At 37.9% G+C, this 27,575-nt stretch overlaps 1 protein-coding gene across 1 annotated transcript in view; it reads right to left on the reverse strand.

The window, feature by feature from the left end:
• ICE1 (interactor of little elongation complex ELL subunit 1) overlaps positions 1-27,065 on the reverse strand; it is a 37,746-nt gene extending 10,681 nt beyond the window's left edge. Inside the window, exons 1-15 of the mRNA XM_059849281.1 lie at positions 26,748-27,065; positions 25,928-25,986; positions 24,276-24,311; positions 23,804-23,821; positions 22,938-23,049; positions 21,858-21,934; positions 16,620-16,657; positions 14,718-14,800; positions 14,422-14,461; positions 14,277-14,333; positions 12,982-13,071; positions 12,845-12,898; positions 8,117-8,469; positions 2,503-6,960; positions 573-741 (exon numbers count right to left, since the gene is read on the reverse strand). Of these exons, the coding sequence (XP_059705264.1) occupies positions 573-741; positions 2,503-6,960; positions 8,117-8,469; positions 12,845-12,898; positions 12,982-13,071; positions 14,277-14,333; positions 14,422-14,461; positions 14,718-14,800; positions 16,620-16,657; positions 21,858-21,934; positions 22,938-23,049; positions 23,804-23,821; positions 24,276-24,311; positions 25,928-25,986; positions 26,748-26,831 (5,728 nt within the window). The 5' untranslated portion in view covers positions 26,832-27,065. The remainder of the gene's footprint in view (positions 1-572; positions 742-2,502; positions 6,961-8,116; positions 8,470-12,844; positions 12,899-12,981; positions 13,072-14,276; positions 14,334-14,421; positions 14,462-14,717; positions 14,801-16,619; positions 16,658-21,857; positions 21,935-22,937; positions 23,050-23,803; positions 23,822-24,275; positions 24,312-25,927; positions 25,987-26,747) is intronic.
• Between the last annotated feature and the right edge of the window lie 510 nt (positions 27,066-27,575).

Raw genomic sequence — 27,575 nt, forward strand, 5'->3', positions numbered from 1 at the left:
TGACCAAAAGGCAGAGGAGTAAAGTAAGGGAGCGAAAATGGAAAAAATAAAGCAAGAATTTGGATAATAGAAAGTAAAAAGATTTTAAGGAGGACATATAATAAAAGTACCCTGGTTTTGATCAAGGTATTGTCCAGCTCCTGACACTATGTTAAATACCTGGTTTTAAATCACACTTTACGAATCAATACCTACTCAATTAAAAGAAGAAAATACTAATAGGCTAAAAGGACGAAATTCACAGAAATCACATTATCATTTTGGAGATGGTGGGGAAATGAAAGTACAGTGTCGTAAATGAAATATTTCCTTGGAAAAATAAGTAGACTACTAAGAGCCCAGGACACCACAAAACTACAGCACAGATGTGATGGAACTATGAGAAGGGGAATTTCTTCTAGAACAGTCTACATTTCTGCATTACAGAAAAAAGTTCGAGAAAACAAGCCTTGAAGAGGAAAACAACCCTTGAAAAGGATTTCTGTTTGTTTTTACAAACATAATAATTCTGACACACTACAGCAAAGACACAGAGCACATGTAAGATATAAGGCCACTAAACCAAACTATACCTTCTTTAAGTAGACTATAGCAGAAAAGGCGAGCTCTTTCCAAATCTCCCAACTGTCGACAAATTCCTGCATAGACTCGACACAGAGCCTGACTGAAATTATAATTCGGAGCATTCTTCAGAGCTTTCAGCTTATTGAGAATAACACAAAGCAAGGACTCTGCTAAATGCTATAAGACACAAAATATATTGTTAGACTGTTACATACTGAAGAATACTTGACAACATTGTAGACATATAACAAGTAAAAAGATCTACTATCTTATTTGCAAGAATACTGTTTGCATATATATAAAAATGCAGGAAAGTAAATCAGAGGCAACCAGTGAAAGAAAAAAGAGGGAGGAGCAGGCAACTTCCCAGAATAAACATACAATAGACAAATGAAGAACAGGGCTACTATTGTTTCAATATAAATCGTTTAGTTATGTTATTAACAACAATCTTCCTCAAAGAACAAGGAGAATAATGACAAGTAGAAGGAATGAGGAGAGGAATAAAGACAGGTAGAGTAACCCAAATAACCTAATCAGAGCAAATGTAAGCACCCTGACTTAGCTACTTCCAAAGATGCCACAGAAGGACAAACAGCCCATTGTTCAGGTGTGAGATTTACTAGGTAAGTTAACAGCAGTCTTTCTCTAGATCACTGTACATACTGCAGGAGACAGGGAGGAGATGTTTCTGCCTATAATAACATGGGACTTAATATGAGATGCAAGGAAAAAGAATATTGGGATTGTGCAGCGTGTGCATGACTTATTAGGGGATGCTTAGAGGGAGACCTCAAAGTGGGTGAGTAGAATAAGAGGTTTAGAAGCCAGGTGCTGGAGAGTACACAGTTCAGACTGGGTATCTGTGGACAACAGAGATTCTGAGTGTTAGCTTTGGGAGGAACCAGAAGGTCTAAGCCAGCTACCTGAAAGACCACAAGTCTGAGGCCCAGACACAAGTCCAGACCAGCTGCTGGAGGAATGTGTGTACACTTCTGTGTTTCTAAGTTTGTCAGTGCATGAAACAAGTGAGAAGAATATCAGTCACCTACTGAATATACTGAGTCCCTAATGTTAACTGCTAGGCGAATCCATATTATCTGTATATATATGAATGTATTTTCCTCTACCAGGATTTCAACCTGATTAACCAGACAAGGGAATATGAATAGGTGTGTACTGTGTGCATGTCTCTCTACTAGGAGTATGTACTTGGGCTTGCTACTGGCTGGACCTGAAAACATAAAGCTACAAGCCTTGCTTCTATGAAGTTACCAGACTTGACAACTCCTAACAAGGAGACCTGAGATCTTGGTAGCAACTTCTGAGGAGAACTGAATTACGTACCAGGACTGTAACAGGACAAAATGCTGCCATATACCAGTTGGTGAATTGCTCTGCTGTAAACTACAAATTATCTATGAGAAAGATGGCAACTGAAGCAAAATTTTTCAGCACTGATGCTAAGGAAGTTCTGAGAAATAAAATAAGGGAAGAATTTTCCAATAAAATTAAATTTAATTACCTGATGTAGAATAGTAAAAGTAAATATAGAACTAAATTATATACCAGTACATACATTGAAGTTTATATTTTTTAATTAAAAAAAAAATAGAGCAATTTTGGAGAAACTCCTACAACTGTTAATACTGTCCACTTCAAAAAGTGCTGCAAAAAAAAAGTGGTTTATGCATACATCAGAAAAGCATATGTATTTATAACTGCAGTTTTGCATCTCGGACACCACTGAATAGTAATTTCTTGTGCAGTTCTGTATTTTCTTATGTTATAAAAATTTAGATTTCTAATAATCTTTCAAGACTACATTTTGGCACAGGACATTGCCACAAAAACTGAGAATTCAAATACTACAAACTTAGACTCTTATCTGCACAGAAGTGATTATTAAACAATAAAATTAAAAATTATGCTACTTACCTTTTTTTTAATACCAAATTCGTAGACAACTTCTCTCTCTTCATCTCTCATTACTGGAATCTTTGAGATATTACCAACATACACATGACCTTTGATAAGTGGTAACAAGTCAAAACAGGATTCAGCAACTTTCTTTAACGCCAAAGAAACTTTCTGGCAGTCAAAATCCTTCTTTACTGGTTCTGATTCTTCAAAATTGGAACACTGTGATGAATCCCTGACTTCGTAGCTTTTACCATGGAAGGCCTCCAGCATTTCAGAAATGGTATTTTTAGTATTTCTGACAGCAGTAATATCACTGGGCTCTATCCTTGGCGGTTCACTGACCAGCCTCAGTCTTTTGGCACTTCTTGGCATAGATACCTGCAGTAGTGTCCTTTTTCCAAGATGATTTGAAAAGAATTGCTGATTTTGCACATCTTTGTCTTCATCTTTGCTACTATCAGATTTCAAATTGCTCCCAGCTTTAACAAAAGCAGTTGATGTAGATGCAATTGCTTTGAATCCACCTGCTTGAGACACAGATCCTGGCAAACTTTGGCTGTCTGAAAAAGTACATCGGTTAAGCTGAATATTGCCTTTCAGAATGTTTAGTGTCCTTGCCCTTGCAGACAGCTCTGGATACATAGTGTCCAATATTTTCACAGAGTTCTTCTGAGGAGCGCCTGGACCAGCACTAACTGCTGCAAAGAGAGGAAATCTTCCTGGAACGGGAAGTGCATGCTTTGGAATGGAAGTACAAAATTTCAAAGGTGAGGAGCAAATCTTTCTACCTACTGCCATTTCTGAGGGTGAGGGAGGAGAAAATAAAATAGCAGATTTTACTGCTGGAGTATCTGTTAATGGGGCCATGAGAGGAAGAACAGGAGTTTTGCATAGTGGGGATATCAGGTCATCAAGAGGGGAAAGCAGAGAGAATTGACCTATAGAAGACATTGCCGGGGACACAGGACAGGCAGTTTTTGGAGGAGTAGCAATCAGAGGCAGTAGCAAGGGGGGCAGAGGAGGACCTATCTCTTCCCTGATTTTATTTATCATCTCAGATGAGCATTTTTTTGCCACAGAAGCACTAGCATTTGCAAGAACTGGCTGAGTAACTTTAAGAGTCTTTGTTTTTCTTTTACCTTGAAACAGTTTCTTTGACAGTTTGGTATGCATTACTTGGGCAGTTGTTTTGGTAGAAACAGTCAAGATTTCAGATGGTTCTTGCCCTTTACACTTCCACTTATTGCTCTTCTTGAGAGCATAAGACTCTGATTCCACCATATGTAACTTCTCAAACACTGTCTTTTGTGGTTCAGAAAGCTGACCAACTGTTTGACAACTGCACCTTACATCAGAGAGAGTTGGATTTGGAAGATAATTGAGTAAAATTTTTTTTGTACCACTATCTATGATAACATCAGTGCTGCTTTCTCCTGTATTGCAAGCAGTGTAAGTTTGATTATTATTATTATATTCTTCAAACACTGAGATCCCCATATCAACACTGTGTATTAAACCTAGTTTCCCATTTGACTGAAGTTTTACAGAATCATTTTCTTCTAAGAAATTGCCAATTGCTAACATCCTTGCATTTAATTTACCGGTTTTTACAGTCAGCCTGCAATTTTCTGAGAATTTGCTTAACATCTTGCATAGTGGCAACCTATTTTTCGAAGCATTTGGCGTCACAGGGCTTTCTTTTGATGTTCCAGATTTTAATAGACTTTCCTCACTGTGACTGATGCATCCAGCTATGTTAGACTCCATGAGTTCATTAGCACTCTCAGTATTTTCAGAGGTTACTAATATACATTCTGTTTTCCAAGAGGCTGAGGCTTCAGGATAACTCTCCCCAGTCACACTTGACCACTCATTTGCAGTATCTCCAGAGTTGTTTGGTTCACAGTGTGTATACACACCCATGACAGTGTCTGCTTTTAGGTGACTAGCTGTGAAAGTATTTCCTGGGTGCATCATTGAATGAAGCTCACATACTTGGTAATCAGCATCAACAATTGCACCAGTTTCCAGAGCATCCAATGCAATTCTGCTGGAAGCTCGCAATTTGTTTCTAAACACTGGAACGCATTCAGAACACTTCACATACTTAACTTTTTGCATAGAACAGTATTTCTCTTCAGAGTCATTGCTCTGCTCTTTCGTATCAAAATCACTTCTACACTTTATTATGGCATTTTTCCCAGAACCCACAAAACCATTCAGTTCTTTACTTTCTCCCCCACCTGTTAGTGAAATAGTTCTAGAAGGATCTGTTCTAACCTTCCACGCAGAAGTCCTGCATCCTGATTCTTGACAATCAAACTTTTGGAGAAAAGCATTCTTCTTATATGGGTTTGCATATATGATCTGTGATTCAACAGATGCCTGAGGTTCTTTATCTACTGGCTGCTCCTTATCTGAAGTTTTCTCTTCATTTTTGTGTACATATTCTCTCTCAGGGCAGCCCAGTTCTCTGCCCATGTTGACTTGTTCAGTAGACAGAATCTCAGCACCCTCTTCTAAGTTATCTGAAGAATAGTTAAATGTACTACTCATAATGGAATTTGTACGTCCCTTGTTTTCCCAAGTACAGGAAAAAGCAGCCTTTCCTACTAAGTTAGTTTCAAGGAAACCAACAACTTCCTGAAGACTGAAACTTAGATCAGGAGATCTTGTGGATTCCAAGCCAATTCCCACTTGCACAGGAGAACTGGTTTCCTCATTATTTATAGAGCATTTCTCCCAGTCCTTTTGAACAGAAAATGCCAAGCTACTTCTATATTCCATTTCTGAAGTAGGCTGGCAAATGATCTCCGAAATATCATTTTTCTTCACAACATTCTTTTCCTGCTTCAGTGAACTGGAGCAAGTCTCAGTCACCAATTCCTTGCTTTGTTTATTTAATTTCCCTTCTATTTCATCACATTTAATATTTTCAGTTATCAAGAGCTGAGTCAGAGGTTTTGCACACTGTTCCTGAGAAATAGGATTACTTTCTATTAAAATAGATTCAGTTGTATCCCCTCTTGCTAACAACTCACTGCTTTCCTCTCCACAATCTTCTCGATTAATTCTGACTTCAGTCTCTAGACATTCAAACAGTCTAAAGTTTTGAGATTTGGACTGCCCACATTCTAACATGTTACATAAGTTTTCAGATTGTTTTATTTCACCTTTCACTTCTGTAAAATCTAACAGAGAGGATTCACACTTAGCTACACTGCTTTCTGCACCAATAACGCATGCTCTCTTTGGTAGCGCAAGTATATTTTCAAAGTTTGACTTCCTTTGAGATAAATTATTACCATCTTCCTCGTGATGTGGTTTACTTTGTAAACCTACCATCTCCTTTATATCTACTAGTTTTACATTTTCTGCACTATGGAGTAGCTCTGACAATTCAGCTATTTCTAGAACACTTCCTCTGTTAAATTTCATAGTTAGTTCAGGAGTTGGAGCTCTGGTTATATTCATGTCTTTACTTTTGATGTGTTCATAATTTGGAAAGACTGACAAAGTTCTGATTCCTTCAGTAGCAGATACAGGTAAGTAATGCCTAGAGACTTTAACAGTCTCTGGTTCACATTCTCTGTTCACTTTGTCTTTTGTTTGCATATGTTGTTTCTCCCGAATCTCTTCACTGTCATATTTTATTTCAGAGCACTGAGAGTGTGCAGAGATCTCAATAGCTCCAGCCATATTAGTTAATTTGACTACATTTTTTGATTTTTTTTCAACCACTTCATTTTCTATCAACACATCAGATTTTTCCTCCGCATCTTCTCTTTGAAGCACAGCGCATTGCTTAGATAGGAAATGAGAAACACTCTGCAGAACAGATGCTTCTCTAGAAGTTTCTCTCTGTGCTACTAATTTATCTCTCTTTGCATTCACTAATTCACCAATTTTTTCATGTGTACCCTCATTATCAACAGCTCTAATTAAGGTTACATTCTCCTCTGTTTGCTCTACCACACTATATTTTTCTATCTGATTCTGAGGCTTGAAACTTTGTATCATAAAATCTACTGAAGAATCTCCCTCTTCACTGTCCATGTCCTCACCATCTCCTTTCTGTTCTTCCATGTCTTCCGATTTGTGTGCTGTTGCTCCAGTTAGTTTTGTGTTCTCAGTATCCACATCCCCAGAATTCTCCTCCAAACAATTTTTTTTAGTTACTATGTTTGTCATTAGAGCAGCACCTTCAGCTTGCTTTCTTTCAGCATGTCTCTCCTTGCTTGACATCTTAGGACTGATATGAATATTATTTTCATTCCAACTCAGATTAAGTGAGATTTCTGCATCAAAACCATGCTCACATGATGTGCACTGTCTGCTACACTCATCACCAGGGCTGATTACATTACAACTCGGAGGCCGAACTTGGTCTTCTTGTAAAATATCCTCCACTGCAGAAGTACTGCAACCATCTTCTTCATCACTAGAACTTGTGACTTCTCCCAAGAACATATCCTTCAATCAAAAAAAAGCAAAGTTAATAATCTGAAGCCTAGTATCAGTTTTAGGACCTACTTTTCTAAACAAGTACACTTAAGGCCCTGACACGCAATGGTTTTGAGAGATTAAGGCTGGTCAACAAAATTACAATCCTCTCCATCATTGCTCTTCATAGTGAATGAAAGTACCTCTGTAAAAACTAGGAGACATCTTTATCTACCTACTTGCATTCTAAAATTACTGGAAAAGAGCACTTGAGCAGGATTTAACTTTCAACTCTGGAATATTGCTATGAAAGCCAAGCTTATATTGAACACAAATTGGGACTTTAGGTCTGCACCACTGGGAAATTATGACAGCGAGTTGAGACATAGGTGACTGTATACTGGTTTTGGCTAAGATAGTTAATTTTCTTCACAGAAAGGGGGGTATGTTTTGGATTTGTGCTGAAAATGGTGTTAATAATATAGAAATCTTTCCATTATTGCTGAGTGGTGCTTGCACAGCATGAAGGGCTTTTCTGCTTCTCCTACTGCCACAATGGTGAGAGCACTGGGGGGGTGCACAGGAAGTTGGGAGGAGACACAGTTTGGACAACTGCCCCCAACAGACCAAAGAGACATCCCATACCATTATGGCATCATGCTGAGCATATAAAGAGAGGGAAAGAAGGAAGGGTGGGACGTTTGGACTGATGATATTTATCTTTCCAAGTCACCATTATGCATGATGGAGCCCTGTTAACCTGCCTGCTCATGTGAATGAATTCCTTGTTCTGCTTTGCTTGTATGCACAGCATTTCCTATTAAACTGTTTTTATCTCAACCCACGTGTTTCCTCACTTCTACTCTTCCCATTCTCCCCAGCATCCTGCTGGTGGGGAAGTCAGCAAGCAGCTGCATGGCACTTAGTTTTTGACTGGGTTTTAATCATGACACATACACTTCTGAAGATTATGTTTTTGCTCCCTTCCACAGGCAGTATGCTACAAGGTTAAAGAAGTATCCATACGGATTTAAGCACACAGAGACCTTTTCAGTACATGAGTAAGTAATACTGATACCAAAAAAAAAAAAAAAAAGTCCAGGAATATAAAATCATTATTTCTTTAGTATCTTTAGTAATTTTAAGATCAAATTAAGTGCCAAGTCAGATGCATCCTGAAACTCACCTGTGTAGTCAGTGGTGAAAGCTGTACTGGAGAAAGTAGAGCAGGAAGAGGTCTGGCCCAATTCAATATATCCATCACATTTCCACCTGGGTCTCTCTGCTCCTGACTGGAAAAGCCTGAAGAGCTGCACTCCCTGCCTGTCTGTATTATCACATCTACATTTTTATCCTCACCACTGTGAAGTTGTTCTTCAGTAGTCCTGTTCACAGCACAATCATCTCCAAAAGGCTCAGTACTCGTTTGAATTATCATCGCTGTTACAGAATTTTGCTTTACAGCACTTTCCCCTGAAGAACACCAAGGTAGTGTTTTGCCATCACACTTCCTAATCTTTTGGTGGATTTGTACAGCGTCTAAGACAGAAAAATATTGTAAAGAATTTTTGCCCTCCCATTTTTGTTTACAGAGATAATATACAATAGTAATAAAAATGTAATACTATATTTCATGTGATGTTTCCATAGAAAATCTTAGTCACTTTCAGAAATGCTTTCCTTATAGAGATGTGATGTTGTTATTCACAATTATTTTTTTAATGAAAAAGGCATATGTGTGTGCAAAGAGCTTTTCCCCAAACTGTCTAACTTGGATCATTAAAACATTCCCAAATTTTCTCATCAGGAAGGGTCATTCTTGGTAGGATTGAAGGTCCATATATTTTATCTCAGTCTTTGCCCAGTAACTCACAGTCATTAAAAGCAGGACAACCATGCATAGACATTCCCCACTCAGGCTGTAATTCTCAGCTTAAAGCAATCTGCAGGTTTGAGCCAGCAGCTGTACTTCCAAGCAAGTTACAATTATTCCCTGCCACAAATACAACAAGGAAGCTCTTAGCTACATTTCTAGTTTATGATTTATTATGCATATGCTTTTAAATTGTTTGTTCTTTAAATTTACATATTGAGTCTAATAACACAAGATTTTGCTTTAATGGTGTTATTTAGTCAGTTCTGAACCCTTAAAAAAAGCACCACAATGTATCCTATGCACAAAGTTGTTGGAACAACTAAGATAAAGATACTGAGCAGCTGACAACCCTTCCGAGATGTCAACTATACAGTTTTACAGTTATTCTAACAACAAGAAAGCAAGAGATCAAGCCTATTCTGTGTACACATGAGTATGCCATCTGCAGTGAACCACTTAAATTTTGCGATTAATTTTGCCTTAAAAAAGCTAGTTTAGATTTAAAAGAGAAACTGCTGTCAAACAATTTAACTGCAGAGGCAGGGTAAGGGTTTTTTAATGACAGTTCCTCTCATGCACCATAAGCTGCAAAACTCTGACAGTTTACTCAAAACCTTTGCTCAGAAACTTGGTCTAGCCCCTGAACACACACTCTCACAACCCTGCTTAACACTGCCGGACTTCCAACATCTTCGAGAAAGAAGACTGTACACATCCAGAACTCCTCCTGGAGGAGGTATTGGGCTGTTTACTGGAAAGATGGGGGTTATAAAACCCCTAAATTTTGATGCTTATGCAGGCCTCCACCTCTGATGGACTCCTACAGCGTATCACAAACACAGATCACAATCACCCACACATCACTGGAGCCACAGGTGGTGGATATCTTTGTCTTTTCTTTATCTTTTTTCTTTCCAGTTCTCCTCTTTAGGGTGATCACACACTTCAGAATAGCTATATACTCCTTTCCAATCCATTATAGTGTTTTCCATTTATAGTTTCAACACAGTTCTAATAAAATTTGTTGTTATAACAATTATTTAGTGGTTTTCTACTTTAATCCACCCCAAGGGATCCTTATGCAACAAATCTGGTTGCCCTGCCTCAAAGGCAAGTCACAATACCATCCCACAATAGAAAGAACAGCACGTGCATAAAATGGTTTTGAGTACAGGATGTACTAATTTAACTGGCACAATTTGCATTCTGTTGGGGGGAAAAAAAATTGTGTGCTTTATTACTGCTCTCTGTGGTAATCCACTACTAGAACTGACACAGATATTCCCAAAGCAACATCAATGCTTTGGGAATACTCAAAAATATTAATTTAACTTGATAGGTCAAAATAGCCTCCTCAGAGATCAAAAGCTTTTAAGCACATTCTGATACGTCAGCAAAACTAAAGGAGTAAATTAGAAAAATTGATCAATAACCCTATCTCAAAGATCCATCTCAGCCACTTCATGAAAAAATCTCAATTACTGCACTGGACACCAGGAGGAGGGAGAAACTGATCAACCTGAAGGGCCCTAGCACATCATTTTCACCAAAGATAAGAAAGCTCTGCCATTTCCTTTACATCTTATAAGTATTACGACAATACATTGTTTTATAAAACCATTTACAAGCCACAGTCACACAGAGCTCCCAGGATGTTCTAAATTTTCTCAGGACAAACCTACATTCTTTTTACAATCTGAGTTCCAATCCAAGGCAAAAGGAGCTCTTTGACAAGTAGAAACAAAGAAAAAAAGAAAAATTCAGAAGTTGGTTATCTCTTAGATTTTTTCATGTTGTTTTGTGCCAACCATTTCAAAGCTCAGTATTTACTCTGCACTGAAGTGGGCAGCAACACAGTTACAGGTTTTGCCCTTAAAAGGACTCCATTTAGAAAATTAGGTAGTTTACTTTTCACAGTGAACTACACAATAGTACTGACTTATTAGGAACTTTACATCCTATCTATACTTTCAAAATCAGTCATGCACCTACATCAAGTCCAAGAATATTGATACATATAATTCATTTAAACGTTTCCCCTGAACAATGGATCAAAGACATAATATCTGAATAACTAAGAGATTCTCCAAACTTCTCTACTCGTCCATTTCCAACCCAGTCACTGATAACTGCATTTCTTTGGGAATGAAATATCTTCTTATAGTTACCCATTTAGCTGTAGGAAGAGTTGTCATAGCAATTTTTAAAGATTCTACATAAGTAAGTTTCTTCATTCAAAGTGTTAACTCTTTGGCACCTTGGCCTGATCCTCAGGTCCAGGAAAAGCCTTATTAATATTGAGCCCATCTCATTGGAAGGATCCTCTCAAAGATCATATTTCACAGACAAATTTTACTCTATCCAGGGAATCGCACTCTTGATCTTTACGTGACTCAGTGAAATGATAAAGTTTTCTCCTGAAATCTTCAACCTGAAATCTAGTTCATGTAGCTTCAAACTCTTACACTGCTGCCTTCTCTCACTTCTGAGAGACTAAGATTACTCTGATTTGAAAATACCATCAAAATCTATCTTGTACTACTTGACATACCTTCTTCATGCCAAGTGGAGAAAGAAGTAGAGATTAAATAAGTGATCCAATGCTAAAACTGATTGCCTTGGTACTAAACAAACTGAATTTTACAACTCAAAACTTTATTCTTGATTGGGTACATTGCAAGACAATTCACGGCTGCAAGTTGTCCTCTCCTCACTCCAAGCAACAAAGCAACTTTTTGAAACAAGTCTTGTGGTTTTTTCTTCTCAAGAAGGACCAGATTAAGATGTGGTATTTTATAGTAAAAGGACAAAAGATGTATTTCTATGAAATCTAACCACTCCAACAAAAGCATGGTCTAAGCTTAGAATTTTCTCCATGCCGAAGTGGGAAGAAAGGAGGACTGGCTAGAAGAGACTGTTACAGATAATTGCTTCCTTCTATGAAAGTACTGTCATTTCCTTGAGAAGATATGAATAGGAAAGATGGAACACAGTTTCTGGAATCTAAAGTTCCTCTTTTGGTGGATGGCAAAGGGATTACTCTGGAACCTGATACCCCTAAAATCACATATATTTTAAACTCTTCAGTTTCTTGTACTTGTTCTTGTCACTTGATTGACCCTTGATCAAGACATTAAATTCAGAATTGCAGGGCACAAGAGTATAGCTCAGTTTTGGAGCTGAAGCCATGTATTTGCTGCATTAAACTCATGGAAGTAAGGCTGACTAACAGGTTTATGAGCTGGTCCTTATATTTTGGCACCTCTTAAGTGGATTCCATTGGAACACATCTGAAGGCAGATTCATTGGGATCTACACTAGTAGTAAATTTTCAGACTTAACAGGGTCTTTGAAAAGTTTATCTTCAAAGCTCTTAATGCTGCTGGGTACCTATCCCAGGCAATATCTCTACACTTTTAGTTACAGAAAAGTCAAAGTAGTAGAGAAATTGAAAAAACTAATAAAGCTTAATAAAAACATTCCAGAGATGCAACACAGAAATTAATGCAGTTTCAAGACATCTATTACTCTTGAGTGCAGAAAGAAAATATCTGCTATGTAAAGTTAAAGCAGTCGAAGTTTTCTGTGAATATGCATGTGGATAACTACTCAGATTATTTTTTATCATTATCTGAATATCACATTACAAAGAAGACAATGGAGGTAACAGCTTCTTAAACTTCATAATTCAACTATGTAACCATATATTTGGTTCAGACTAAAACGAGCCCATATGCACCATCATTCACATTATATACTACAGAGTTGATAATGACAGAATAATAATGTTTTAAACATGAGATGAGTTTTAATACTTACAAACAGTAAAAGAACTTGATTTCTTGACTGCAACAGCAAATTACAATAGCTTTTTATCAGAAGACAGTTCAAGTTTACTTACCCACTCAAATTAATATTTGAATTATTTTCAGATAATTCAGATTCTAATCACACATGTAATTGACCAGACAAAGCCCAAGGAAAGTATTTAAGTCTCTCAAAAGAGTGTTATGCAGTTATTACCCAACTGGAACCCACCTTCTGTAACAGTTAGTCTTCTTTTGTTAGACCATTCCTTATCCCAAATAGAAGCTGAAAGAAAATACCAACATTGCCTTTTGGTCAGAAAAAGAGAGAGCATCAAGAAAATTTCAAGACTTTGCATGCCATTGTACCTAAGACAGGATCATTTTTCTCATTCTCTCTTTTTCCTGTTGCACTGTCAATGCACATCCACAGTTCTTCTAATAAGAGCTTCACTCTTCCTGTTAAAATAAATACATAAAAATATCTATTTATTTTAAATAAATTGATAAAATTGAACTAAGAATTTGTGTTTATTTTACTCAGAACACAGACGTGCCTACAACTAAATACAAAATACCCACAAAAAATTAAAATAAGGCACATGCTTCAGTGAAAGAGAAATGCTAGATGACATTTAGGGAATAGATCCTGTACTGGCCATATCCCCATAGCAGACTAAAGGAACAACTGGAGAATGCTTTACCTTTTCCTTTTTACAGGGAGTACTACAAAAAGTTATAACAGCCCCCAAAGTAAAAGGTAAAACAGATTCAAATGTAATATTAGCAAAATTAAACAGCTCCGTAAAATAAATCAAGTCAATGGGAGAAAATCTTTTACACAGATGTGTATCACATTTATGCTCACTCAGTAATAATTAATCTTAGTCTCATCACGTAATAGCACCATGTATCTGAATTAATTATCAGGCCACAACACTAGGAGACTCTCTACAGTTCTAACAGTACCATTGCTAGGTGATGTCAAACAATCTAGTTTCAAAGACAGAAGAGAGATCGAGAGGGAAGAAAAACTGAAACCTCAGTAAAATACAGAAGCACCTTATCTACTTATGCCAAAAGTATCATAAATCCAACAATCAGTAACTGAGACTGTTTTTCTGCAAATTCTGTAAGTCAAAGGCCATAGCAAACTGCTATTATTTTATGAAGAGACATATTAAAAAAAAGTCAGTATATACAAGGCAAGCCTACCAAATTTTGCTAAACAGCTAATAACAACACTACCATTTACTCATTATTAATAAATCCTTGCTGTTATTTGAAACTCAAATTAATGCTCAGATATTAATTTTCCTATTTTGCCATTAATTAAAAATCAAAGGATTAAATTTGGTACCAATTCAGTACAATCCAAAAGTAAAAAATATGCCAAGACACACACACTCTGACTAGGTGTGGCTTTTTCAAAAAAATTCAATTTCTAGTCATTTTTATGAATGAAGAGTTTTCCTTACTGAAAAACTGAAAATAGCAATCTATTAGATTGGTCCTTCATCAGTGTAACCTACTTGTATCAACCACATCTGCTCTTATAGCACTTTGGCAGGATCTTCTGTTTCCAAAATTGCAACTCAAGAAGTGCTGCAATAAATTCATAACAATTGGTTTCACACAGAGAATGGACTGGCAAAAAGTCTTACCTTTGTCTATATCTGTTGCAAGATCTTCACTTGAACTCTGAGTTTCTGCATGTTTAACTATTAAAAAGAGGAGAGGTGGAAAGAAAATATTCAAATGGAACAATACCACATACAAATTCGAAGGCATTCAAAGGTAAGCACTTACGTTTTCTGCACTTCTCTTTAATTACACCATCAAGTTTTCCCTGTTAAAATTAAGAAGCACAGAATTTTTATGCCATACATATTTCTTAGAGCATCAGCTCCTAAAGAGCATGAAATCTAGATCAACATTTCTGAAGCTGGAAAATTTCTCTCTTACAGTGAATTGCTAATGTTTAGTTATTCAAAATCTCCCCAAAAATGTAATTTTACTGTTTCAGCATCTATTACACTAATAGCTTCTTTCTTTCCCCCAAAAATATTAAAAGATGTTTCACACAAAGACAAGGAAAGCCTTACTTGTGTTTTTTTTAGCTCCTTTTCAAGCCTTTTCTTTTCAGTTTTTAGTTGTCTGAAGTCCTGTGTATGCTTTGTTGCAGCCTCTTCAAAAAAGAGAACCAAAATTCAATTTAGAAACTACATATAAAGAGGCCACGAATTTAAGTGGTGCTGGTATAGTGGTTCCTAGTTTGCAAAAAATAATTACCAGAAAAAAACAGATAGTGTGAAATACAAACCTACTGAAGTTATACTTTGGTTCATTCAGACAATATCTCATGCATACAAGTATACTGCATAATTATTCTACTGCAGAATTATTGTTTTGAACCACAGCAATACATTTATTCGTTTTCTCAACTATATGCAAGAATGAAAAGTGGGTCGTATTGTAATGATATTGTACTGTAGAAGAATATATATCAAGTGAAAAAAGGAGATAAAATTGAGTTGCAAGGATTTTTTACATGTTTTATTTTCTTATCTAAATAAGAACTCTGGTTCAAAGATGAAAACACCACAGCCAGCTGCATTAAAAAGATACATACAGCACTCAAGACTAACAGAGAAGAGGACCTTATCTCTTAATGTCTAACAGAAACCTGGGAAGAGTGCAGATGGGTGGAAATAGAGGGTATAGGGTAGGTGAGAACTGAATGCAAGGTTCCTAGGAAAATTCTCAGGTGACAGAGTCAGCTGAGAGAACTCCTGAGAGTTCAGCTTGATGACTTATATATGGATAGGAAAGAAAAGAAATGGAATCTTCCTGCTGATCAAATCAGAAGAGAGCCTATTAAAATAAAAGGTTTTAAAAAGGAACCTTGACTGGTAGGCTAACAAAAAACCAATCATGGCAAAATTTCATACTGCCAAAAGATACAATGTTTGAGATATTTAATGAACATAGAAAAAAAACAAAACAGATAAAATAGTCACTGAAATTGGACCTTACACACACTGGAGAATTTGAGATTTTGGAGGCAAGTGTGTAAAAAGTCTGGCTGTCCTGCAATGGAACTCCAAAATTCTCATCAAAATAAACACCTTGTACCTGTACTTTACAGTAAGATTCAGGGGGTTTCTAACACTAAGATATGTCACTCAGTTCACTGTATTTTGAACTATGGTAAGCACAGCTCAAATATGCGTGATATGAGTGCAAATATCTGCCTTGCCAATTGATGACACAGCAAGTGAAGTCTCAAAATTTTACTACATCCATCCTCGCAAACAAGAAAAATACAGTGCCATGAAGCCAATGCTTTTTCTCCATGTAAAAAAAAGCAAGCAAACTAACTAACTAACCAACTAAAATACAAGTGCCAGACTATTTAAAAGTCAGAAAACGTGCATCAGGAACACCAAATACTTAAATAAGAACATAAACATGAAGAATCCTGCCAGGATTATTAGAACACTGGAGCACATGCCCTAAGAAAACAGTCTTATTGAACTAGACTTAATCAGCCAGAGGGGAAAATGTAACAAATCACAGAAAGAATACAGGAACAGATTTCCTGTACAAGGAGGTATCAAGAAGATGGAATGAGACTGTTAATGAGACTGTTCCATCAAGAAGATGGAACGACACTGCTGTATAGTAGACATCAGGTATAAACTGAAACATGGGAGTTTCCAACATGTTACTGAACCAAGTTGCCTACAGAGGCTGGTAACACTCCATCCTTTGAAGCTTTTATGACTAGAAGTTCCCTTCCAACGTCATCTGAATCATGTGCCTAAGACACTCGGCAGAAAATACTCTGCAAGAGGGCTGATATACATCAGAGACTAAGGACCCCACATAGTACTGGCCTGCCTTGCTCCTTGGGCATCAAAATTAAACTCACAATTCCTCTGGACAGAAAAGGAAAAAAGAGATTATGTTGCTGTACTGTTGTCCAACTCAATGTAGAAAGTTACCTTCAAGTTTTTTCACTTTAGTTTCCAGTTTCCTTCTCCTGTTAAAAAGAACACATTAATAGATAAATTTTTAAAATAAAACTATGTTGCATGAAAAGTCAGAAAAAAAAAAATAATCTAGCCATTCAAAGAAAACACACCTCCTATACCCAGGACCTGTGAGACCAATGAGTCCCTGAAGTTGAAAAATTAAATTGGTGGCATATTGCTGGCATTCTCACACAAACAGCTGTATCTGTTACAGAAGCAAAGTTTGCTTTTAAGATAGTCAATCCACTAAATATACCTTTAGCAACAACTCAGTATTAGAAATACAACCGCAGAAAACTGGCTTCTGTTTTTTGCATTTCTATGACGTAATGCAGACAGATTATCTTTACTCCTTAAAAACAATCAAGCTCTGTTTACAATGAATAATATCTAAGCAATGAGATAATCAGGAATACCCTCAGTCCCACACCTTTTTGTTCAGAACATACAGATGGTTTAGACTAAAGTCAAACCAAAGGAAAAAACATGAAGCATCCCAAATAATTTTGACTTCAACATTTCCAACCCTACCTTATATGTAAAACACACAGAACTGGAAAATAAACAAATAGAAAAATAAACATTTCTATTCTTTTCTTCTACTAAATTCCAATATCCCAGAAATTGTTTTTAAACTGTTGTGGTAAGTAGACAATTCTATCAATGATCACTGATCAATTTCATTAAGCAGAACACAGTTCATCTATTCCCCATACTAAAACCTGTGTAATAGATTGAGATTTACCATCTAAGCCTTTCTGGATGTTCAGGCTTTAATTACCCCTTCAGACATTAACCAGAATATATTCAAAAACCCACTCACAAATGGTATGATTGAGCACCTTTTGCATTTTCAGTAGTCAAAGTATTTATAGCATAAAGTAACAGACCAAGGATTTGGTGCCTTCTCAGCCTGAAGAGGTTCATACTTACTTTCCTATACGATGGCTTTGACAGTCAAGCCATAGGTGAGAATTCCAGCAAAATTCCTCATAAAATACCTTTATAGAAAAAAATAAGGGGAGGCAGGGGAGTGGGGAGTCATCCTTTAGAAAACAGGAGGTAAGAAACTTCTGCTTCTCTGTAGATTATCTTCAAGTGAATGCACAGAAGTACTACATATGCAATGCATGGACACTGGAAGCAAGATAAATTGACACAGGAAGACCACAGAGATGCTGTTTACCATTGCAAGGAGAAACTCATGCAGCCAAAGCTCAATTAGAATTCAAGCTGACCAGTACTCTGAAGGACACAAAAAAGGCTTTTCAAAGTATCTTAACAGCAAATGGAAGATCAGAAATAACATCAGTCCATTGCTTGATGAGGTTAATCACATCACAAACAGGGATGCAAAGCAGAGCTATTTAATGCCTTCTTTGCATCTGTCACCAATGACAGACCCTGGGACTCACAGAAACCTGTGCTGGAAGAAAATGAGTGGCTTGTTTAGATTAAGAAAGAGAAGGCTGAGGGGTGACCTCATTACAGTTACCACTTCCTCAGCAGGGGACAGTGGAGAGGAAGGTGCTTATCTCCTCTCTCTGGTGACCAGTGATAGGACAGAAGGAAATGCAATGAAGCTGCATTGGTGGAAGTTTAGATGGGACATTAGGAAAAGGTTCTTCAGGCTCCCCAGGGAAGCAATCATTGACATCAAGCCTGTCAGAGTTCCAGAAGCACCTGAATGACAGTCTTAGTCCTACAGCTTAGTTTTAAGCAGTCCTGCGAGGAGAAAGGAGTTGGACTTAATGATCCTCATAGGTACTTTTCAACTTGAGATAAAAAAAACTAGGATACAAATAACAAGAATCTGAACAAAGAGAAACAAAGTGCCAACATTATCATTGCAATAATATTTATAAATTAAGAAATTACATTGACATATGCAGTACTCTACTAATCTCATCAACACACTACTACATGAAGAAAATAGGTAGATGTTAAATCTAGCAATTTACAAAAAGCAGTTTGCAGATTATGCATCTGGGCAGAACTCCTCTTATGTTACCCAACTTAAGTTCCTATCTGATCCTTAAGATACGTGCACAACTGCAGCTGACAGAATGTTATGCTAACAAAAGTTGTACTCCATGGGAATTGCCATCCCTGTAGAATATTCAGATCTCAACTAGACAGTCCCGAGCAAGCCAACTTTAACAATGGCTCTGAATAGCAGACCAGACCAAAGGACATGAGTGATAATTTCTCACCTAAGTTTTTTAATAGTACCTGTAGATTAACAGTAATTTTATGCACAATTCACTATTACTCTGCTTCTGAAAAAATCCAGCTTTCAAATTACTGAACTCATATGACCTACTGTTTCAAATGAACCCAGTATCAGAGGTATACAAAACAGCCACAGCATCACAGAATTGAGGCTGAGGTGACAAGAATCCTCTGGAAGTTATTGTGTTCAACCCACACTGCTCAAGCAGGGCCATTTACAGCTCACTGGCCAGGACCATTTCCAAATGGCATGGCTTCCGAATATTTCTAAGGATGGTAAGGCCACAAGCTCCCAGGGCAATCTATGGAAGTACTTAGTCATTCTCACAGCAAAAAGTGTTTTCTGATGTTCACAGGAAGCATGACCTTCTTTGTCTTAGTTTGTTCCCATTGCCTCTTGTCCTACCATTAAGGTCCAAGGAAGTGAGCCTGGTTCTCTTTTCTTTACATGCTCCCTTCAGTTATTTATACATTGGTAATACCACCCCTGAGTCTTTTCTTCTCTAGACTTAACAGTCCCAGTTCTCTCAGCCTTCTGTCATTAGAGAAATGCTCCTATTCCTTAATCATCTTCATGGTCCTTCACCGAACTCACTACCATACATCCAAGTCTTTCTTGTATTGAGAAGTCCAGACCCAACACAGTATTTCAGGGGTGGCATCTGAAGTGCTGAGCACAAAAGAATAGCATCTCCCTCAGCCTGTTGGCAAAATTCACTGCAAACCAAGACACTGGTAGTCCTCTTTGCCACCAGTGTGTATCGCTGGCTCATGCCATGAAATCATCCCGAGCTGCTTCCACCAGCATGTACTGGTGTATGCGATTGTTCCTCATCAGGTGCTGGGCTTCACACTTCTCCTTGCTGAGAAGTTACCTCATTTCCTCAGCCTGTCAAGCTTGTGCTAGATAGCAGCATGCCCCTCTGGCCCATCAGCCACATGTGTGCCATCGGCAAGCTTGCTGACAGCAGGCTCTGCCCCATCATGCAGATCACTAACAAGATGTTAAACTGGACTAGACCCACTGAACAGTCCTCTCTGTCTCCCCCAAGGGTAGTATTATCTACTGGCCTCCAACTAGACTTTGCACAGTGGTCATCACCATACTCAAGGCCCAGCCATTAAGCCAGTTTTTGATCCACTGTCTGCCCATCCAGCCCCTACAGCACCAGCTTAATGGGCTATGATGAAACTATTATGGGAAACAGTGCCAGAGATCTTATTCCCTGTCAGACACTAGCCACTGCTCTCCCCTGATCTAGAAAATATATCAATTTATAAAGTCAGTGAAGCACAACTACCCCTTGGTGAAGCCATGCTGTCTACTCCAGAGCTTCTTGTCCTTCATGTGCCTGAAAATGAGTTCAAGGATGACCTGCTCCATCACCTTCCCAGGGATCAAAGTGAGGCTGACTGGCCTGTAGTTCCCTGGCTCCTCCTTCTTGAAGATATGCGTGACAGACAGGGACAAACATTATATCTACACTGACACAATAAACTGTCAGCACATCAGAGTTGTCAGCTCCCACTTAAGATGAAGTTAGCAATGGGGTAGCTGCTCTCTGCTGCTCTTAGACAAGACAATGTACTGAATATTTCATTAAGTTCACATTGAGTGCATCTATATGTGAACGAAGTGCAGAATGGCTGAAGAAATGACAACAATCCTAGTCTTCTCATACAGTCTTTTGGGTAATAATGGCTCGCTGCTCTGCTTGTGAATACCGTATGTTTCACAAGTCATGTAAAGAGACTAGTGTATTTCTTTCGAGAAATGCTTCAGTCACTTGATCATCTCTGTGGACCTTCATTAGACTCTCTCCAGTATATCAGTATCTTCTGTACAAAAAAGCCCAGAACTGAGCACAGTACTTCAAGGCATGGCCTACTGAGCAGAGAGAACCAATCACTTCCCTTGACCAGCTGGCAGCACCAAAATAGCTTAGAAACACCAAATTCAAAAATGATAACCAGCTAACATGGAAGCAAGGAGTCACCACCAGGAGTCCCATTGAGATGTGTGCTAGAACACATCAGAAATAAAAGTTGACTACAAAATCAAAAGGGTCTTAGAATTCCAAGTCACTAGAGTGGATTTACAAAAACCAATGATTGCAAAGTGATACACATGAAGAAAAATAACCACAACTACCAATACCTTGCTACATATTAGCTGGTTCTCTTTTGAGAGCATGAGTACCTTCCCACACAATATTGAGAGGTCACAGTTCCCTGATACAGGTGATTTAAAGGTTATATATATATTAGAGGATAAAGAGCAATTAGACAAGTCCATTAGAGTATGCATCAAGAGCTGTAGGAGTTAACACACACATATGCTCCAGGCCAGGAAACCTTTGACTGACTGCTTACTGGAAAAACAAACTTTGGGAATTAACAAGGCGCAGCTTCAGAATACTCTGTATTATGGCAGCAGAAATTACTTTTGCACTTTTGATGCCAAATCCCTCCTGCTCTTTTTGAAACATGGCAGACAGTTCACTATGACCTGCTGAGCTGTTAAATTAAAACAATTTATTTTAAACAAACAAACATTAAAACAATTATTTTAAGAACTGATTTTAGTACAGACCACTTTGGCAATATTATTCTCATACTGGCCTCAGAGACTTAACAGCAAAACTGAAATGGATGGCAGTAACAAAAAGCTGAGACTAAGAACCACTTAGAACTGGAGAAACTACAGCTTTTTTCAATTTCATCCTGTTCCTTAAGACTTTCATTAAACAACCACATAAAGCCACTTCACAATAAGACAATAAATAAAGTAACACTGCACTCAAAAGAGTTTGCAACAAAACTTAGGATCATTCTTCCATCAACTCCTTGTTCTAAGAACCCATAAGTACAAAAATTTTAGCAAAATGGAAAGCATGACTAGATGAGGTACATTATCAAGTTTGGAGGAGGTAAGAGAGGCAAAGAAATGTTGAGAAAAAAAGAAACATCACTCACACAGCATCACTGTTTACTATTTCTTCTTTAATTTTAACATATTCCAGTTGACTCTCTTGATAAATCTTGAGAGAACTCTGAAAAAAGAAAGCACAGTTAAAATATGTCCATACTGAAGGCAAAAAAAAAAACAAAAAAACAAACACAGACACCTTACCTCTTCTAATGAAAACAGTACCTGGCCAAAAAAGTTTAAGTATATTCAATAGGAAAAGAAGCAAGTTGGAAAGTCAGGTTATCTTCCTTCTTTAAAGGCAAAAGTTATAACAAACAAACACATGAATCTCTTTATGTCTATCTTTTGAGTACATGGCTTTAGCACCTAGCTGGATAGGAACCTGAAGCTGAAATCAAGATCTTAACTACTACACACCATACATATAATTCTTCTTTTTCTGAAAAACTGCCATGAGGACATCAGCTACTAATGCTTGCTGAGGGAAGAGGAGTTATAAAACCATTCTAACACAGAACACTAACTAGGTACAGCAACAAGACAAATGTTAGTATTTTTCTTATACCATTATAAAAAAGCTACAAGAAAGAAAGTGGTATTTTCTTCAGAAATTATAATAATGTCTAGAAAATACATACATGTAGGTAATTTGAACAATCTAAACCTTCTTTCCTGTAGACTAAACCTCAGCTAAGTGACGGGAGAGAAATTAGGAATAAACTTCAGAAGCTAATGATGTAAAACATATGTTCAAAAAGGTAACAGAAGCACAACACTATTCTGCACCGACCCTCTTTCTTGGCACCTTTTCACTAGCACAAGTAATATTCAGCAATCTGACAGGATCAGAGCAGAAAACCAAAGGAGTCTGAAAGTTTCTCCTTCCTTCCTTACTGAGGAAATAACCAAATAATCTGATCAAAAATTTTAAGAACAACCTAAACTTATTGCCTTTCTGAAACCTGAAGTAATTTAATAAATTCTACCTAACTTCACCAGAGCTACTTGTCCCACTGAGCTGGAAATAAGAACAGAGCTTGTTAACAGTCAGCTTCATTAAGATGAGCATTAGGAATATGCATTTCCTTCAACAGAAAAAGTGCAAGTTATTTAAACAAGCACACCTTTTTTTCTTCCAACTCTGCCTTCAAGGAACCCAACTCTTCCTGGCATTTTTCCAGAGGCAAAATTTTCTGTAACATCTTCTCCACTTGGCAACGAAGAGCAGAGATCTCTCTGAAATTAGATGTGCAATTAAAAAAGTTGCCAAAACCACAGATGCTTTGAAATTCAGTATTCTGATTCTTCAATCAAGCATCTGAGTATTTTGCTCTTATTCTATGGAAAAAATGTTCTGAGAGATACCTAAAAACTTTAAGAGTTTCAGTGTTCTCATTTTTCCACCTATTTAAAGAAAATCCAAGATCTGACTTAAAAACACTACACTGAAGCCAAAGCTAGATGCAAGCAGATGGCATGTGCCGCAGAAGTATGCTGCCTACACTAAAGTGCCAATAATAAGTGTCTCTGCATACATAGTGCTGTAAAGTAAGAGCAGAGTCCAAATGCAATGTTTGTCAGCAGGCAGGCTGGAGTCCATAAAAATTATATGCTGCCCCTTCCTCTATAATCACAGAGTAAGCAAGGGCACACACACACAACTCTCAAATCAAAATGCTTCACACAAATATGGACGCTCCAAATAGCCATACATTTAACCACCACCAAAAGATGAGCTTCACATCTCCACTTTGACTCTCAACTAGCCCAGGGCCAGGAAAGAATCCCACACACATATTGTAGAGGAAGGACAGACTTCTCCTCATCATACCTTTGCTAACTATGGCCTAGGAAGAATGATAAAAGTATCATACTAAAAGTGCAGCTTAGACCTATAGCTGTTGCTATGATACCGTCAGACTCCTAAAACTAACCACAACACAGGGAATATAGTAATACGTCTTTAGTAAACAATATAAATCCAACTTACCGTTCAGCAAATTGAAGCTGTAATCTCTTGTTAAGGTAGAAATTAAAAACAGTTTATCAAATGTCCTCAAGTATATTTCAATCCAACTGCCACTTGAAAAGAAACATCTATGAGGAAGTAAAGACTTCCTCATAGAAAAAAAACTCCCCAAGACTTGCAGAACTAAGTGTTTGATACATGCATTTCAATACATTTGAAGTGAATAAGAAGAGCTTCTTCTGTTACATGAAGAAGACTGAGTAATTCTCATCAACTCAGATTTCAAACAGACCACCTTAAACCATATACCAGAAACAGGCAGATCTTAAGTGGATAGTTTTAATTCCAAAGGCCTATTTTCTTTACAAAACTCACCCACTCTGTTCTTTATTAGAGACATCATCTCATAACCTAAACAGAAAGCCTCAAGCCCTTTCATAAATGTTTTAGGTATACTAATCCTTTAAGAACACAAAGAGAAAACTAAAGGATATCAGTGCATTTCTGTTGATACTCTGTCAGCAAACGACTGTAAGAAAAGAAAAAAAACAGACATTACTCATTTTCTCACCTGATTTTGACAATCATATGTTAGGGTATTTTTCCTTTTGCTTTATAGATAAATAGAGGAAGTGTAAGATTGGTTTACATTTTCTGCTAGTAGTCAATATAACCCTTTGATTTCATAAAGCCATTCAAACCTCAAATCAAACTGCTTTAAGTCGGAAAAAAAAACAACTGGCAATTACATGAAGTTGTAGCCATTAACTAATTGCTTTAAAAAAAATGTATTGCTTAGACAAAGGAAATTATATATATACACACACACACATATATATATATATGTATACACCCACATACTAGAACATATATATTCATATATACACATTATATATAAATATAAAACATGTTTCCAAACTTGAAAGGATGTTTTCCTAAAAAAGAACACACATCTCCAAGAAATAGTCTGAAAGATCCTAAAAGGCTTTAATCTTTATATTATTCTCCTAGCAGCCATAAAGGGTAACACTTACCCTGATGGAAGAGGGCCATGGGGCAGCACCAAGGAAAGCTACTCCTTTCTTTCCTCAAATGTTATGTTTTTTAAGAACAGAGAAAAGAAAGGACAAGAAAGCATAATACTATGGCAGTTACCCTAATACAGAGAGGGCTGAATTACTTTCTATTGCAATAGTTAAGAGCAATCCAGTAAAGCAAAAAAGAAAGGCTGAGCTGCAAGTAGTTAAAGAAGAGGCCATTTCCACAAGAAATATATGCACTGGCAGAAAGAAGAGGGACACAAAACTTAGAGGTCAGAAAAGAAATCACAACAGAGTAAAGAAGCTTGGAAAAAAGGATCCTAGTTAAGAGACCCAGTGTGTGCTAGCTGAAATACTCTGGAAATAGAATGCAGGACTGTCAATTGGGTTCACTAAAGCCAGATTGACAATTATCTAGGAAAGGATACATAAGAAACAAACCACTACAATTAGGAGACATTGCATGGATATTAGGCCATACTAAGGAGGTACACATAACATATCTTGATATATTATTCTATACAATATGTTGATGGGTATTGAGAAGAATTGGAAGCAAGCACAGAAAAGAAAGTAAACTGTAAGAAGGATTTTATAATCATACATTCCAAACAATGTTCAGCTTCACTTTTCACATTCTGATATTTAATCCCAACAGAATTTCAGAACTTAATGATCAGACTAAATTCTGCTGGAAAAGTTCATATCTGTACTCAACTTTTAGTTCCCACATTTTTCACCACAGAAAAATGAAATAAGTGAGCACAATTAAATGAACAAAATAAATATAAATAAATATCATCAATGATCTGCTTCTGCCTTAAATAAATAAATCTCTTCAAAGAGTCACTTCTGCCTGTACTTCTATTATTACAGGTACACAAAATAGCCCTGTTTACTGTCATTATACACAGATGTTTTACAGAACAAATTAGTCTTACAGTCTAGATTTGGGTCACGTTTGTGCAGAACTTTCATTTTGAGAAGCATTTAGTGCAGTGCATAAATGAATATCCACATTCCAAAAATCATATCTCCTGCATTGCTGTAAGTACTAAGAATAAAACCCAAACAAACAAACAAAAATGCGTGCAATTGTACTTACTCTCCATCAATTATTTTTTGCTTCAATGCAATTAATGCAGCTACACATTCATTCATATTCTGTAAGGAAGAGTATCAAGTCAGTAAAGAACTTGCACCCCAAAAATCAGTACTGTAAATAAACCCTAATTCAATGGTTAATTTTATAGAAAATACAATAAACTGTCTTCATTCACGCAGAGAATGCAGGCTCCACAAGTAAGTATGCATCTTAAGTGAGGCCTTGCTACAAAAGCTCTTCAAACTTCGCCTTTGTAGTAGATTCTATACTAAATTCCTATAACTTTTTCCGTTAAAATCCAATTGACCTTTGGCAAAATATCAGCAATATACATCAGCTCACTTGAGTCTACAGATTTTCCAGTTTCTCATCCATACTCATTCTAAGTATGTCCTATGAACTCTCTTCAGGAGACCTCTCTACAGGACCTTCTCCTCATTTAAAGCAAGAACAAAAATCACCCAAAGCGTAATACCATAAAAATACACACTCGCTTAAGAGCCCTCAAGGAAATAAATTCTAAATCCTTACACTGCACCGAATCAAAGCCAAAAGAACACAACTAGAAATTCCCCGACAGATCCCATTGAGCACGTCGCAGAGACACGAGCTACTTTTCCACACTTCGCCTAGCTAAAGCTCGATACTGCTGCTACTTTTAGAGCCAGTTTACCACGCACGCCATGAGCGTTCCCGACGGCGCAGGGAGTGGTGACTGTGGTACCCGACACTTCCCGCCAGCGGCTCGGCGCTGATCCACTACCTCGTCCATGAGCAAAAACCCCAGTCCAGCGCCACAGGGACGGCGGTCCATGCCTACCTGCTGGAGAACACCGCAGTTGGCGCAGGCCCTGCCGGCGGCCGCAGTTCCGGCCGGCGGTGGCGGCGTCTCTCCGGGCATCATCGTGCCCACGCCTCCGTCCGGCCCCGAGAGCGGTGCGTGTGCGCCGCTCCATTGCGTCACACACCGCGCCACCGGTTTAGCAAGGACCCAGCTCGCCTTCGTCTCCTCGAGAATACTGTCCACTGCTGCCTGACTATTAGCAGCAGAAAAGACAGCAAAAAGTAGTCTCTGCAGAGACTGAGCGTTGAAAGCAACTGGTGGAAAGCGACTTAGCCCACTGAAAGGCACGGCCTCAGCCACGCCCTTTTACCACTACTATTATTTTATCTTCTTTTAGGTGCGGGCACTTCTGGTAAGGGAACTACTGTAGGCCTGGCGCAGGTGCGGAATAGGGCAGCTTCTTTCACGTGGCGCGAGAGGAGGGATGGAGCCGCCGCTGGAGCGGCGCGTGAGGGGGAAGGGTGGGGCTGCGCGCACGGGTGCAGCTGCTCAGTGGCAGTGTGGCCACGAGGCCAGCTCGAGCAAAGCCGAGCTTCCCTGCAGCCGGAATCACCGAACATTGGTCTCGGTGATCCGCGATGAGCCTGAGGTGATACCGAAATCGGCCGGAAAATAAACCAACACAATTTGAAGTATTTGAAAGCCGGCATTCTTTATTATAGCTTTGGACATTTTGGGGGGATAGCTCCTCTAATGAGATGTGTGTCATGAAACTACAACAGGGCGTTAATTCTATCATGATCATACATATTCATTACAACTTACTTCCTAGCTAATACGTAAACATCATTATCGTAGAACTAA

Source organism: Haemorhous mexicanus, chromosome 1 (genome assembly GCF_027477595.1).
Source record: "Haemorhous mexicanus isolate bHaeMex1 chromosome 1, bHaeMex1.pri, whole genome shotgun sequence".
Lineage (NCBI taxonomy): Eukaryota > Metazoa > Chordata > Aves > Passeriformes > Fringillidae > Haemorhous > Haemorhous mexicanus.